Source organism: Ranitomeya imitator, chromosome 4 (assembly GCF_032444005.1).
Source record: "Ranitomeya imitator isolate aRanImi1 chromosome 4, aRanImi1.pri, whole genome shotgun sequence".
Lineage (NCBI taxonomy): Eukaryota > Metazoa > Chordata > Amphibia > Anura > Dendrobatidae > Ranitomeya > Ranitomeya imitator.
In genome coordinates, this window is record NC_091285.1 from 513,175,160 (window position 1) to 513,190,818 (window position 15,659).

The 15,659-nt window shown below is 44.2% G+C and overlaps 1 protein-coding gene and 1 long non-coding RNA gene across 2 annotated transcripts in view; one reads left to right on the forward strand and one right to left on the reverse strand.

The window, feature by feature from the left end:
• The window catches only part of HDGFL3 (HDGF like 3), a 146,893-nt gene that overhangs the window by 25,689 nt on the left and 105,545 nt on the right, over positions 1–15,659 (reverse strand). Inside the window, exon 6 of the mRNA XM_069766094.1 lies at positions 3,020–3,163. Coding sequence (XP_069622195.1) covers positions 3,020–3,163 — 144 coding nt within the window. The remainder of the gene's footprint in view (positions 1–3,019; positions 3,164–15,659) is intronic.
• Positions 7,841–11,690, forward strand: LOC138674229 (uncharacterized). Its single transcript, XR_011320540.1, has 4 exons — positions 7,841–7,958; positions 9,579–9,675; positions 11,460–11,520; positions 11,602–11,690. It is a non-coding gene; the product is annotated as an uncharacterized lncRNA (long non-coding RNA).

Sequence of the window (15,659 nt, forward strand, 5' to 3'; positions counted from 1 at the left end):
TCTGGTATTATTGCAGTAGCCAACCTAATAGAAAATACATGCCAGAAAATAAGTCACAAAATGCAAACGTTGGCAGCCAATGGGTTTACACTAATAGATTTTGAGGACAGTCAGAGCCCTTTTCAAATAATAAAGCAGCGTGAGTCCAGTTTACAGTTCACAACTTTATTCAGTCTAAATATTCCTCTGCCATGTGAGTGGACTATATCTAGGAGATATGTGTAACTATTTAACCTTTACAGTAGAACTGACAAGCTGGTGTAGGTAGGGAAGAAGTGTTATAACCCTTGTAAATGCAATCTGTCAGAAGTAACCCATCATTGTCCTACATAATACATGGTTCTCCTTGGTTAAAAAAAAGTATTGTTTTGCATTGTATTATAAAAACCTCAATAAAAGTTCTGTTGAGAAAAAAAAAGTATTGCACAACTGTAGTAAGTCTGTGATACTGAAACCCTTCACCCCCACGCAATTTTTTATTTTTTCCTCCTTTCAAAAGTCATAACTTTTTTATTTTCCACCAACATAGCTGTATGAGGGTTTGTTCTGTGTAGGACGAGTTGAAGTTTTTGATGACACCACTCATTTTCCCATACAAACTACTGAATAACAGGGAACAAATTCCAAGTTCAGTGACATGGTGAAAAATACGATTCAATCATTGTTTTATTGGGTTTTGTTTATGACTAAGAACTTTGTTCAAAACGCGTCAGGCATTTATGGGCGGCGTCCCCTCATGTTTTCTTTCTTGACATGAGAATAAAATACTGAAGATTTTATGAAGAGACGCCTGGTGCTGGAACTTTCTTTTCCTTTTTTCCTATTTGATTAATAAGGCGTTTACTGATCAAGTTAATTAATTTCCATAGATCAGACTTTAATGGACATAAAATAAAATATGTTTATTTTTTATTTATTTGTAATGGGTAAAAATGGTGGCAATTTTAATTTTTACATTTTTTTTTTTAAAAAACTTTTTTTGGTTAGTTTAACCCCTTAATGACAGCCAATACGTCTTTTAACTGACCTGAGATATTTGAGAATAGCCTCCCCATAAAGGTGACAATCCATCAGCTGTCGGCTGTCCACTATAGCTGACAACTTGCTGTATCAGCCATGATCACTGTTTGCCCCATCCAAATCTGTTTAACCCCTTAGATGCTGCTGTCAATAGTGACTACATCACTATAAATGGTTAACAGAGTGTGGGGGCTTCCTCTTTATCCAAACTGGTGCCCTCAGATCATGATTGCATGGTCCTGATGTTTGCCATGGCAATTCATGACCAAATAGCGGCCTTAGGGTACCGTCACACAGTGGCATTTTGATCGCTACGACGGCACGATCCGTCGTAGACTGCTGTCACACTTTGCAATGTACGACGCTGGAGCGATAATTTCATGACGTATGTGCGATGTAGAAGCCGTTGGTTACTATGCGCACATCGTATACAATATCGTGCACACCTTTGTTACACCATGCGATCATGCCGCCACAGCGGGACACTAGACGACGAAAGAAAGTTTCAAACGATCTACTATGACGTACGATTCTCAGCGGGGTCCCTGACCGCAGGAGCGTGTCAGACACAGCGAGATCGTAACTATATCGCTGGAACGTCACAAATCGTGCCGTCGTAGCGATCAAAATGCCACTGTGTGACGGTACCCTTAGAGTCTGCCGGCTGTTGTAATCTGTTCAGAAGTTAGAGACATTTTGGTGGTAAAAATACACATTTTCATTTCTGTCATACCATTTTGCATTAATCCCTGTAAAGCACCTGAAGGGTTAATAAACTACCTGACTGCAGTTTTCAATATGTCAGGGGGTACTGTTTTTAAAATGGTATCACGTTTGGGGGTTTCCCAATATATGAGACCCCTAAAGTCACTTCAAACATGGATAAGTCCCTAAAAAAATAAATTTTTGTAAATTTCCTTGAAAAAAATGAAAAATAGCTGCTACATTTTTAAACCTCCTAAAATGCTAACAAAATAAAATAACATTTTACAAATGGTCCTGATGTAAAGCCAACATGTGGGAAATATTACCGTATTTATTAATGGCTTGCTGTGGTATGACCCTCTGAATTAAAGGGATACTCATTAAAATTTAGAAAATTGCAAATTTTTTAACATTTTTCTCAAATTTTTTTAATAAATAAACACAAAAAATATTGACCTAAATTTACCATTATCATAAAGTATAATGTGTCATGAAAAAACAATCTCAAAATCCCTGGGATTTGTTAAAGGGTTGCAGAGTTATTACCACATAAAGTGACACTGGTCAGATTTCAAAAATTTGGCTCTGTCACTAAGGGGTTAATCATGAGTCATGAAAAGGTAATCACCTGATTGCTTATACTATATAATGGTATACCATTGTATTGCAGTAGAACAGGTGGATCTCCAACGAAGATCAGCCTATTTCTGAGCTAAGATGGTGGTCTTCAGTAGACCCCTCGCTGTCATAGGAAACTATCAGTTCTGGGCAGGGGGTCAATGGGAGCCAGCGTGAGTACCAGATGTCATTTAAACTCTGCTGTCAGAGATTGAAGGGAGCATTTAAATAGTTTACAACCACAGTCAGAATTTGGCTGTTAGGCCGGGATCACACATGCGAGAAACACGGTCGAGTCTCGCATGTTAATACCCGGCATTGCTGCCGTCACTCATGAGTGGAGTGTGCGGCCGCATAGCAATACATGGAGCTGCACGCTCCGCTCCTGAGTGACGGCGGCAATGTCGGGTATTAACATGCGAGACTCGGCCATATTTCTCGCATGTGTGATCCCGGTCTTAGACAAATGCCAGCTATTTAGTATTGCCAGTATCAGCTGCGCATAACGGAAGCTCAGTGAATGACATATGATTACGTCTAGATTTGTAAAGGCGTTAACTAGTATAAAACAATGCACCAACCGTTACCATGTGCTTACAATTGCAACATTTGTCTGCAACCACTTCTGAACTCTGCCATAATATACAGCTGTACCAAAAAACAGATGCAGTCCTACCCCCGCATTGCTTTTCTGCACCTCTGATGCATTTCTTGTGTCGTTATCCGCATCACCAGCCTCTGAACCACTCTTATTTTCTTCATCTTTGCTGTCTTTTTCTCCCTCGTCACCTGAAGATTTCCGAGAAAGCTTTGATGGTTTCTGAAATTTTTATAAAAATGGGAAAATTATTTTATTTGGTTACATAAAACCATTAATTTCCACTGCATTTTACAGACACCATCTAACAATCTAAATTCCCTATCAGATAAAGTACGCCTGCGCAGGAGCCGCGGCAGGAAGAAGAGGACATCATCATATGAAGATGGGAGGCGCTGGACCCGGACCGTGACACCCATCAGACTGGACTGCATCAGGGGCTTATATACAACATTACAGAACGCTGTAGATAAGCCCCTGATGTCGGTGGCCTTAGCTTATAGGAGAATTTTGGGGTGACAGATTCCCTTTAAATGGTGCAGGTTTCTTTTAGCAGTGCAGAGGTTAATCTGCTCAGTTGAGAGATCGGGAAGCTTTCCTGCATGAAGGCTCAGCTGTGCAATGTTAGCCACTCCCATCTCCTATATACAGTATGTTGGGTCCTGGTTAGCACTTATTGTCAGAGCTATGTTATGCTGCATGGCTGGAGGTTGTTAGTGGTTATTATTGGAGAAAGGCGTTTGATGGATTTATCTGTGACTGATACTAGGTTTTCAGTGTGTGATAATTTTCATTCTTCTCCTACTTTGATTTACCCTTAAGCCAGGTTCACATTACGTTTTTGGCATCCATTAGACGGACTACGTTACACCGCGGCATAACGCGGTGTAACACAGTCCGTTAACGCCGCCATTAAGTCCTATGTCAGACGCATCGCTATGGGCGTGCGCTAGCGATGTGCCGTCATTGAGTGATGGACCCTGGGACGCGGGCTGCAGCGTTTCCGGGTCTGTCACTGCTAGCGCAGATAGATCATCTGCTAGCTCTATCTGCGCTAGCGCGACGACATATCAGCACTTGCGTTAACAGCAGTCCGTTAACGTATGTGTTGAACGGGCTGCTGTTAACGCAATGTGAACCCGGCCTTATCCTCCACTCCCTGGTGCATTCCTCTGTTACGTGCGAGAATATTTTTATGTTTGGGATTTTACATTATCCCTGTTCGGATTACCTTCTTAGTCTGGTTGGTGTATTACGGTACACTACTACTCCCCTTTTGTCTGCTGGGGGAAGGGTAGAGACTTAAGGGCGGATTCAGGAACTGAGGCAAGGTACGTGGCCCTGGCATCTTCATCATCAGAAGCAATCCAGGGAGCAGGGTGAGCTAGGGCGTCCACTAGGGTTATGGACAGAGAAGGAGACCCTGGTCCCGGGATACCTGATAACAGAGTCGTGACAGCAAATGAGTAGTGTCTAAAGGTTAAAAGTCCCCCAAGTACTACTACCAGTCACAGAGAGCAAAAAACACAACTACATGCATCATTAACAGATGTAATAGGCCTTGAAGCTTTGAAGTCAGTCTCCTGTGTAATAATGCTCTCTTGGTCATAAGAACAGCATGTGAAGTAAAAAAAACCATATAAGAAGTTGTCAAAATCTCTTCTTCCTCTCATACTGAGTCACCAGTACAGGACTATAAAACGGGCTCTAAATTATGTCAGTCAGACATTGAGCTGCCAAGGTAATAAGTATGTGCTTGCATAAAGTGTACTGAAGCAGCAGAGCGATCCTGAGGGAGACTCAGTACAAGAGTTTACAGAAATACAAAGGAAGAACACCTCTCCCCACATTCCCCGATTAAATGATATGCAGCTACACTTGAAACCAAACGTTTACATACACTCTATAAAAAGACACATATGCATGCTTTTCTCAATATCTGACATGAAATCAAAATAAACCTTTCCGATTTTTGGTCAATTACCATAATTATTAATATTTGCCAAATGCCAGCATAATGAGTGCTAGTAGAATGATAGGAAACAAAAATGCGCAAATAGGGTCTTATCCCACGGATTATTCCAATCAATGTTAGAGAACTGCTCACCTGATGGTGCAGAGTAAAAGCATGTAGATGTCAGCAGCTGCAGATCCACAGGTCGGCAAAACGACCTCTCTGACGTTATAATAAATGTGTGTGGATGATATCCGCGCTGCTGTGACAAAACAAATCCAGATATAGTTGTAATGCTCTCCAGTGGTTTATTCAACGCGTTTCAAAGCCCATGGCTTCTTCTTCTGGAAATTACCACAGAGACATGCGCAGCAGCTGGACCCAGTAGGAAAGAATGGATGGTGCAGCAGGCAGAGTTGGTATCAGAGTGCAGTAGGCAGAGTTCGTATCAGAGTGCAGCAGGCAGGATCTGCACCAGAGTGCAGCAGGCAGGATCTGCACCAAAGAGCATCTGGCAGGATCTGCACCAGACTGCAGCTGGCAGGATCTGCATCAGAGTGCAGCAGGCAGGATCTGCACCAAAAAGCATCTGGCAGGATCTGCACCAGAGTGCAGCTGGCAGGATCTGCACCAGAGTGTAGCAGGTAATATCTGCACAAGAGTGCAGCAGGAACTGGTACGCAACCTTATGCAACTTAAGAGTGCAGAACAGGAAGGTTGCTCAGGCACCTCCCCAGCGGGGAGGAAGCAATATACACATACTGCCCCACAGCCACTGGCTGGGGAGGAAATAGCAAGGGCACGTGCTGGCCTTTTAAGAGGGAAGGATCACGCGCACGTATGCTCTAAGGACATGGCTAGAGGCCCGGCTGCTGGAAGCATGCGAAGCACGAGAAAGGGGAGAACCGACAGCAGCGCGGGTCAGTAAAGTGACAAAATGAAGGCCCTGCCTGTCAGAGCAGGGATTCGGTGTGGTGCTAATAGCCAGTACCTGGCAACAATAGGATATTTTTCCTATTGGTTCATTTATTATCACTGTGATAGACCCTATCACAGTGATCGAAATAAAAAAAAAAAAAAAAGTAAATCAAAACCCGCCTTTTAAGATAAAAGTAAATTAAAATAAATGTAATTTTTTCCATTCTTTGCAGTTAGGGTTAAGCTTGAGGCTAGGGGTTATAGGTAAGATTAGGGATTAGAGCTAGGGTTAAGGTTGTGGTGTTGGGGTTAGCGTTGTGTTGGGGATACGGTTGTGTTGTGGTTCTCATTAGGGTTAGGGTTGAGGGGTTTCCATAGTTTTAGGTACATCAGGAGGTCTCCAAACGCGACATGGCACCCATCATTGATTCCAGCCAATTTTGCGTTCAAAAAGTCAAACTGTGCTCCCTCCTTTCTGAGCCCTGGCATGCCCCCAAACAGTACCCCCCACATACGGAGTATCAGCGTAGTCTGTAGAAATTGCACAACAAATTTTGTGGTCCATTTTCTCCCAATACCCTTGTGAAAATAAAGTTTGGGTCTAAAGTATTTTTTTTGTGAAAAAAAGTAAAATGTTCATTTTTTCCTTCCACATACAATTTCAATATACCTGGAGGTGCCTCATTCATTTGTACAAACAATTATACGCAAGTACACACAAGATGGGAATGTGCAGCCATCATATCGCTCAGGAGATGGGTTCTGTGTCCCACAGATGAACGTGCTTTGGTCCAACGGGCATATCAACCCAAGGACAAAAGCAAAAGACTTTGTAAAGGTGATGGCGGAAACTGGTAAGATTGTGTCAATATTCACAATGAAAAGAGAACTTTATCAACATGGGCTGAAAGGCCACTCTGCCAGGAAGGAGCCATTACTCCAAAAGAAACATAAAAAAAGTTGTTTTGCTGCAGGAGGTACTGGTGAACTTCACAAAATAGATGGCAGAATGAGAAAAGAAGATTATGTGGCAATACTGAAGCAACATTTCAAGACATCAGCCAGGAAGTTAAAGTTTGGGCGGAAATGGGTCTTCCAAATGGACAATGACCCGAAGCATACTGCCAAAATGGTAACAAAGTGGCTTAAGGATAACAAAGTCAATGCTTTGGCCATCACAAAGCCCTCATCTCAATCCTACTGAAAATTAATGGGCAAAAATGAAAACGCCGATGCGAGCAAGGCGACCTACAAACCTGGATCAGTTACACCAGTTTTGTCAGGAGGAATGGGCCCAAATACCGACCAACTATTGTGAGAAGCTGGTGGAAGGATATCCAAATGGTTGACCCAAGTCATTCAGTTTAAGGGCAATGGTACCAAATGCTAATGTAATGTATGTAAGGGTACCGTCACACAGTGCAATTTTCATCGCTACGACGGTACGATCCGTGACGCTCCAGCGTCGTAACAATATCGCTCCAGCGTCGTAGACTGCTGTCACACTTTGCAATCTACGACGCTGGAGCGATAATTTCATGACGTATGTGCGATGTAGAAGCCGTTGGTTACTATGCGCACATCGTATACGATATATGTTACACCATGCAATCATGCCGCCACAGCGGGACACTAGACGACGAAAGAAAGTTTCAAACGATCTGCTACGACGTACGATTCTCAGCAGGGTCCCTGATCGCAGGAGCGTGTCAGACATTGCGATATCGCTCGAACGTCACAGATATATCGCTCGAACGTCACGAATCGTGCCGTCGTAGCGATCAAAATTTCACTGTGTGACGGTACCCTAAGCTTTTGACTTTGCAGTAAGCAATAAAAATCAGTGTCATAATACGGCACCCCATAGACATAGGAGATAACAGACGGCCGCTGACTTTATCTCTAACATTGCAGCTGCATTAGCAGTAAACTGGGCACGCCTCTGTAGGCTGCACAATTCACTGCTGTAGGTGTGGCTGGCCGCCATTTTATTATAGCCCAGTGCTATTCGCTGAGCTTCACTTACCCTCAAGCTGTACTGTTCACTTCTGGCATAACAGGTCCTGTGTTGTCAGGACAGGCTGTAGATGCAGAGGTGGACAGCAAAGGAGAGAAGTGCTCATTGGAGCCGGACAATAGAGAGTGGTAAGTGCAGATGATTTACCTCTGTGCTCCTCTGTCCTGTTACTCCAGGAACTGCGCTGTGCGTCCTGAGCAGACATCCTCTGCTCCTCACAGGCTGCCATGCTCTCCTGTGTCCTTCTGCTCTGTCTCCGCCTCCCCACTCACATACAGTCCCAGTGATCTCCTATCTCTGGTAAGCTGAACTCACAGCCTGCAGAGAGAGGGAGTTGACACCAGGAACGCAAGAGAAAGAGCAGGACAGCTGACAGGACAGTGATTAAAAGGTGGGGGATGACAAGAATGTTATTCACAAAACAGGGGAGAGAAGTAGCATGCACACAACCGGGATCATATATCCTTCCACCATATATCTCCTCTGTGATCTTCCATAGTTCAGCACACTGCTCTCCTGAAATACTCTGTGCTGCTGTCACCCTGCTCCTTCCCCCATATATGTCCCTCTGTGACCCCCCATAGATCAGCACACTGCTCTACTGAAATACTCTGTGCTCCTGTCACGCTGCTCCTTCCCCCATATATCTCCCTCTATGACCCTGGAGGTCTGGAGTTGACTGTCTTTCCCCATGTGTGCTCTCCATCCCCCTGTGCCTGGTCTCTCTCCCCATGTTTGCTCATCCTCCTGTGCCTGGTCTCTCTCCCCATGTGTGCTTTATCCCCCTGTGCCTGGTCACTCTCGCTCCTATGCACTCCTCTTCCCCTGCATGTCTCTCTCCCCATGGGTCGCTCTCCCTCCTATGCACTCCTCTCCCCCCTGCATGTCGCACTCCCCATGGGTCGCTCTCCCTCCCATGCACTCCTCTCCCCCTCGCATGTCTGGGGAGATGGAAAGAACAGGTTATTTAGTTGATACGTTTTTTTGCAAAAACAATGTGTATACTAAGCTGCTCCACCAATCATCAAGGTATACCCATACCCATTTTTTCCATCTTTTGACTAGCACTTGCTTATTACTGTGATTTTTTTCTACAACAGAGTATTTTTGACCTCACTGTGCTCTTTTGTGTCTTCAAGTTTCTTGGTGGTGTGTCAACAGGTTCCTACAGACTTGTTCATTGTGCAAATAGCCCATGTGTTTCTGGTTCTGTAATTGTTCTCTTGTTTCTACAAGACTAGGGAGTCCACCACTCCTTATGGGTCATTTGCATCAAAGCTGTTCCATCCAGCATGTCCACATGAAAATTCCCTCTCTGAACCCTGCTTAGGCTACGTTCACATTAGCGTCATGCGACGCAGCGTCGCCGACGCACGACAACGCATGCGTCATGCGCCCCTATCTTTATCATTGGGGACGCATGCGTTGCGTTGTCGTGCGTTTTCGGTAAAACGCACGACGCATGCGTCGTTTCACCGCACCTGGGTGGCGTCGGAGACGCTACCTTGTTGCATTTTTCTAGCGTCCAAAAAACGCATGCGTCGCACGTGCGTCGTCAATGCGTTCAATTTCCCATTGAAACCTATTGACAACGCACTTGCGTCGCGGGTGTGCGTCGTGCGTGCGTTGTGCGACGCATGCGTCGTTAGATAAAATAAAACAAAAAAGTGTCTAGACAGTGCAAACAGTGAGAAAAACATCCCCCATATATAAAGAAAATGTTGGATTGTTTGTCACTTCTGCTGCAGCATCTTGAGGCAAGACACCAGAGGCACATCTCCAGAATATCTAGAGGCATCACACCAGAACCCCAGACGACTTCTACTTTATCCGCTGTCCAGAGATGTAAGTATAGAATGATTCTGTGCATTTTCTACATGTTTTTTAAAATTATTTTTGCAAGTTGTGTATTATATTCTGCACTGTGGTTAAAGATATTGTGGTATTTTTAGTCTGGTTGTGATGTATGGCGTGGTATAAGATGGCGTTTCATTGTCTGCGGCCTTGATTATTGTTACAGGATAGATTTTTCGTTTCCATTTTTTGGTTTGGTGGTGTTTTTTGTATTCAGTTGTGATGTTTTATTCTTGCGTTATATGATGGCGTTTAATAGTCTCCGGCCCTGTCGGTTTTATTGTTAAGTATGGTAGTATAGAATGATTCTGCGCCCTTTTATTACATTTATTAATTTTTTATTGCAAGTTGTGTATTATGTTCAGCACTGTGGTTGTGTAAAGACATTGTTGTATGTTTTCTGGTTGCGATGTATGGCGTTGTATGGCCCTTTTATTGTCTCCGTCCCTGTCGGTTTTATTGTAAATTAAGGTATAGAATGATTCTGCGCCCTGTTATTAAATGTAATAATTTATATTGCAAGTTGTGTATTATGTTCAGCACTGTGGTTGTGTAAAGACATTGTTGTATTTTTTCTGGTTGCGATGTATGGCGTTGTATGGCCCTTTTATATTGTATCCGTCACTGTTGGATTTATTTTAAAGTATGGTGTGTTATTAATGTTTCTGCCCTTAATTTTTTGGGGTTGTTAATTTTTTACTTTCAAAAAACTATTGTGTTTTTTGGGTTGCTCCATGCATACTGTACTTTTTTAAAAAAAAAAACACTCTTTTGGGATTACTACATAGGGTCTGTTGTAGATTAGTTTTCTTATCTTTAGGCTTTTGTACTCTGGCATTGGGTTGTCTCTGCCATTGTTTCTTTAATTTAATCAATGTGGCAGTGTTGTTTGCTCAGCGTTAGGGTACCGTCACACTATAACATTTCGATCGCTACGACGGTACGATTCGTGACGTTCCAGCGATATCGTTACGATATCGCTGTGTCTGACACGCAGCAGCGATCAGGGATCCTGCTGAGAATCGTACGTCGTAGCAGATCGTTTAGAACTTTCTTTCATCGCTGGATCTCCCGCTGTCATCGCTAGATCGGTGTGTGTGACACCGATCTAGCGATGCGATCCAGCGATGCGTTCGCTTGTAACCAGGGTAAACATCGGGTAACTAAGCGCAGGACCGCGCTTAGTTACCCGATGTTTACCCTGGTTACAAGCGTTAAACTAAAAAAAAAACAGCACATACTTACATTCTGGTGTCCGTCAGGTCCCTTGTCGTTTGCTTCCCGCACTGTGACTGCCGGCCGTAAAGTGAAAGCAGAGCACAGCGGCTGTGCTTTCACTTTCACTTTACGGCCGGCAGTCACTGAGTGCGGGAACCAGACGGCAAGGGACCTGACGGACACCAGAATGTAAGTATGTGCTGTTTGTTTTTTTTTTAGTTTAACGCTTGTAACCAGGGTAAACATCGGGTAACTAAGCGCGGTCCTGCGCTTAGTTACCCGATGTTTACCCTGGTTACCCAGGGACCTCGGCATCGTTGGTCGCTGGAGAGCTGTCTGTGTGACAGCTCCCCAGCGACCACACTACGATTTACCTACGATCACGGCCAGGTCATATCGCTGGTCGTGATCGTAGGTAAATCGTATAGTGTGACGGTACCCTTAGTTCAGTTGGAGTGCAATGTTCTTTGTGGTTTAAATGTTTTTTTTTTTTTTATATATATTGCTGGATTGTGCATAGGAGCATAGGATCAATGTTATTTTGTTCTTTATTTCAGAATTGCATTAGTCATGGCCAGCGGCAGCGACTCGAGTCACACCCCACCGCTGAGGAGTCCGGTGAGTACATGATCTACTATTGCTTATATTCGCTGTCATTAGTAGATGGGTCACTCAACTTTTTGGTAAACTATTTTGCAGGCTTCTTCAAGTGAGGAGGAGGACCAGGAGGAACAGAGGGAGCAGGAGCAGGGACCACGGGGCCAAGCTGTGGCTGCAGGACAGAGAGTAAGTATCTATTTCAAACCTATTCATTTTTTTTGTTTAATTTTTTTGTTTTTGCGGTTATGGGGGGTGGTGGGAGGTTGTGGTGTTGTGTGTAGTAGGTGGCGGTGGAGGAGGTAGGGACCATTGTTTTTATCTTTCAAACATTAATATTTTCCATTTTTTCTAGGTTTCACAATGGGCCCTGGATGAACCACTCAATATTGACATGATGGTGGCATCCATTGAAGCACGGGGCCCGTTGTGGGACAGCCGTGACCCCCGGCACGCGGACCAGGGCATATTGCGGCGTCTGTGGATAGAGGTGGCACAATCGCTGTGGGATGGCTTCGACAGCGCTTCACCAAAGGCCAAAACTAGTTTCCGTAAGTATTTCCAAAATGCTGCTCTGACCCATCATGCCAGGATTACACAACCGTCTGTGATGTCTTCTATTGGGATTGCACACGGTTGCGTAATCGTTTTCAATATATTATCTAAAAACTTTTTTATTTTTTCAATTTATACACAGTTAAACAATTGAAGACCAGATGGCGCTCCATGAAGGACCGCTTCCGGAGGGGCCTGAAAAAGGAGGGACAGACTCGTAGTGGTGCTGCCGCTTCAAGGACCTCGGTGTATAAGTACAACCGTATACTGCAGTTCTTGCGACCGGTCCTTGAAAGCAGAGAGTAAGTATAGTACCTATGCACACACCTAGTTTTTACAACATGCATATTCACATACTACATTCCAGCCACGTAGCTTATTGCCCAGCCATTTATTTTGGCAAGTACAAAGTATAGAAATGAAGAAAAAAAGGAAAGCTCACCGAGGCGTGAAAAGTAAAAAATACATACTTTTATCCTCTTCAATCATAAGCAGAGGACGAAACATCAGCACAATACAATAGACACTATCTACGCGTTTCAGGTGACAGGGAACATCAGACCTGAAACGCGTAGATAGTGTTTTTATTGTATTGTGCAGATGTTTCATCCTCTGCTTATGATTGAAGTGAATAAAGTATTTTGTTTTTACTTTTCACGCCTCGTTGACCTAGAATTTTTTATTCATTTCTGGTCTTCTCACACTTGACACAGCGGCTCCGTGCTCCGAGCCTTCTGGGATTACTACAAAGTTGAGCTTGACTTACTAGCAATTTCACCGAAATCTGAAGTATACAGAACACAGAAAAATAGTAGATTGGCCATGCCCAGCCAATATTTAATAGTGTAGTAGTATAGTGGCTATCCAGGTGTATCCCCGATTTTTTATACACAAAAAAGTAAAATATAATAGATACGGCATACATTCCACTGCAAAGCAGGGTATGTTCCCATGGTTGCTCAGCTCGCAGGACCTGTGATGACGTCTCGGTCACATGACCATGACGTCATGGCAGTTCCAACGTAAGCATAATTGTCTGGCGTTGCAAACCACAACCATGGGTGACTATTGTGAATTAAATAAATAACTTTTTTTGTTAATATTGATGGTGCATATGCAGTGTCAATATTAAAAATAGGTTAATATTAATGGCGGCAATGGATAGCTGGCGGTAAAGTTAATTAATGACACATGTGAAATGTGATATTTAGTATACTAATGGTTTCCTTATGTTTTCACAGAACACACAGCAGCACCCGCGAGACTGTCCGACCCTCTGGAGCGGTCCTTTGTGAAGCGCCATCTGAACAGTCGCAGCCATCCCACAGCGAGAGCAGGTCTGCACCAACACAATCTGGCGAACCGGCAGCCGGTCCATCAGATGTTCCCCTGGCCGAGGCCTCTGTCGCTCCTTCCTTTGGGTCTTCCCGACAGCGTCAGCGGGCCTTGGACAGGGCGCCCATGCCCGAATTTTTACATCTGAGCACCGTATTTCAGAATGGTTTCAAGGCGCTGTGCGATAAAATGTGCAATATCGAACGGCGTCTTGAAAACATCGAAACGGATCTCTCGAGGCCGGCCAAACATTTTTTTACTGCCATTCACAACGGCATGGTTGAACATCTTACGCCGGAACTCCAGATTTTGGTCATGCAGGGCTGCAACAATGTATATGTCAGTGCTCTGCAGCAGGCTCGGGTCATGCAGTCAGCGACAAATCTGCCCGCAGTACCATCGCTGGCTGCCATGACTCCGACTCCTGCTGCAGAGCACCACCACAGAGCTCCGCGTGCCGAGGGCCACCGCCACCGCCACCACAGAACAGAGCCCCAAAGTTCAGAGCCTGACAGGCCTTCAAGGGGACACAGACGGGATGCCGACCCACACCCAGAGGGAGAGAGGAGGAAAAAGAAGAAGAAGACGACGACAAGTACTACGACCTTGGCTATGGCTGCTCCCACAACTACCACCAGAAAACACCCCGGGTCGACCCGGAGCACACCAAGTACCCAGGCTGGGTCTACACGGAGTACACCCAGTACCCAGCCTGGGTCTACAAGGAATACACCATCACAGCCTGGGTCTACCCGGAGCCGGAGTAGCCAGCCAAGGACACTGGTCGTCCCTCCTCCTCCCTCACCTCCTGCTTTGCTAATCTCGCCACCATCCACTACCTGGATTGATGTCGGCATCCCGTCTAGTGTGATCGAGTATGCTGCTTCCTCCCCCTCGTCCTCCTCCTCGGTCTCCTCAACACCCCCAAAAAGTGTGGGATATCAATCCCCTTTAACCCCTTCATGACCCAGCCTATTTTGACCTTAAAGACCTTGCCGTTTTTTGCAATTCTGACCAGTGTCCCTTTATGAGGTAATAACTCAGGAACGCTTCAACGGATCCTAGCGGTTCTGAGATTGTTTTTTCGTGACATATTGGGCTTCATGTTAGTGGTAAATTTAGGTCAATAAATTCTGCGTTTATTTGTGATAAAAACGGAAATTTGGCGAAAATTTTGAAAATTTCGCAATTTTCACATTTTGAATTTTTATTCTGTTAAACCAGAGAGATATGTGACACAAAATAGTTAATAAATAACATTTCCCACATGTTTACTTTACATCAGCACAATTTTGGAAACAAAATTTTTTTTTGTTAGGAAGTTATAAGGGTTAAAATTTGACCAGCGATTTGTCATTTTTACAACGAAATTTACAAAACCATTTTTTTTAGGGACCACCTCACATTTGAAGTCAGTTTGAGGGGTCTATATGGCTGAAAATACCCAAAAGTGACACCATTCCAAAAACTGCACCCCTCAAGGTACTCAAAACCACATTCAAGAAGTTTATTAACCCTTCAGGTGCTTCACAGCAGCAGAAGCAACATGGAAGGAAAAAATGAACATTTAACTTTTTAGTCACAAAAATTATCTTTTAGCAACAATTTTTTTATTTTCCCAATGGTAAAAGGAGAAACTGAACCACGAAAGTTGTTGTGCAATTTGTCCTGAGTACGCTGATACCTCATATGTGGGGGTAAACCACTGTTTGGGCGCACGGCAGGGCTTGGAAGGGAAGGAGCGCCATTTGACTTTTTGAATCAAAAATTGGCTCCACTCTTTAGCGGACACCATGTCACGTTTGGAGAGCCCCCGTGTGCCTAAAAATTGGAGCTCCCCCACAAGTGACCCCATTTTGGAAACTAGACGCCCCAAGGAACTTATCTAGATGCATAGTGAGCACTTTGAACTCCCAGGTGCTTCACAAATTGATCCGTAAAAATGAAAAAGTACTTTTTTTTTCACAAAACAATTCTTTTAGCCTCAATTTTTTCATTTTCACATGGGCAACAGGATAAAATGGATCCTAAAATGTGTTGGGCAATTTCTCCTGAGTACGCCGATACCTCATGTGTGGGGGTAAACCACTGTTTGGGCACATGGTAAGGCTCGGAAGGGAAGGAGCGCCATTTGACTTTTTGAATGAAAAATTATTTCCATCGTTAGCGGACACCATGTCGCGTTTGGAGAGCTCCTGTGTGCCTAAACATTGGCGCTCCCCCACAAGTGACCCCATTTTGGAAACTAGACCCCCCAAGGAACTTATTTA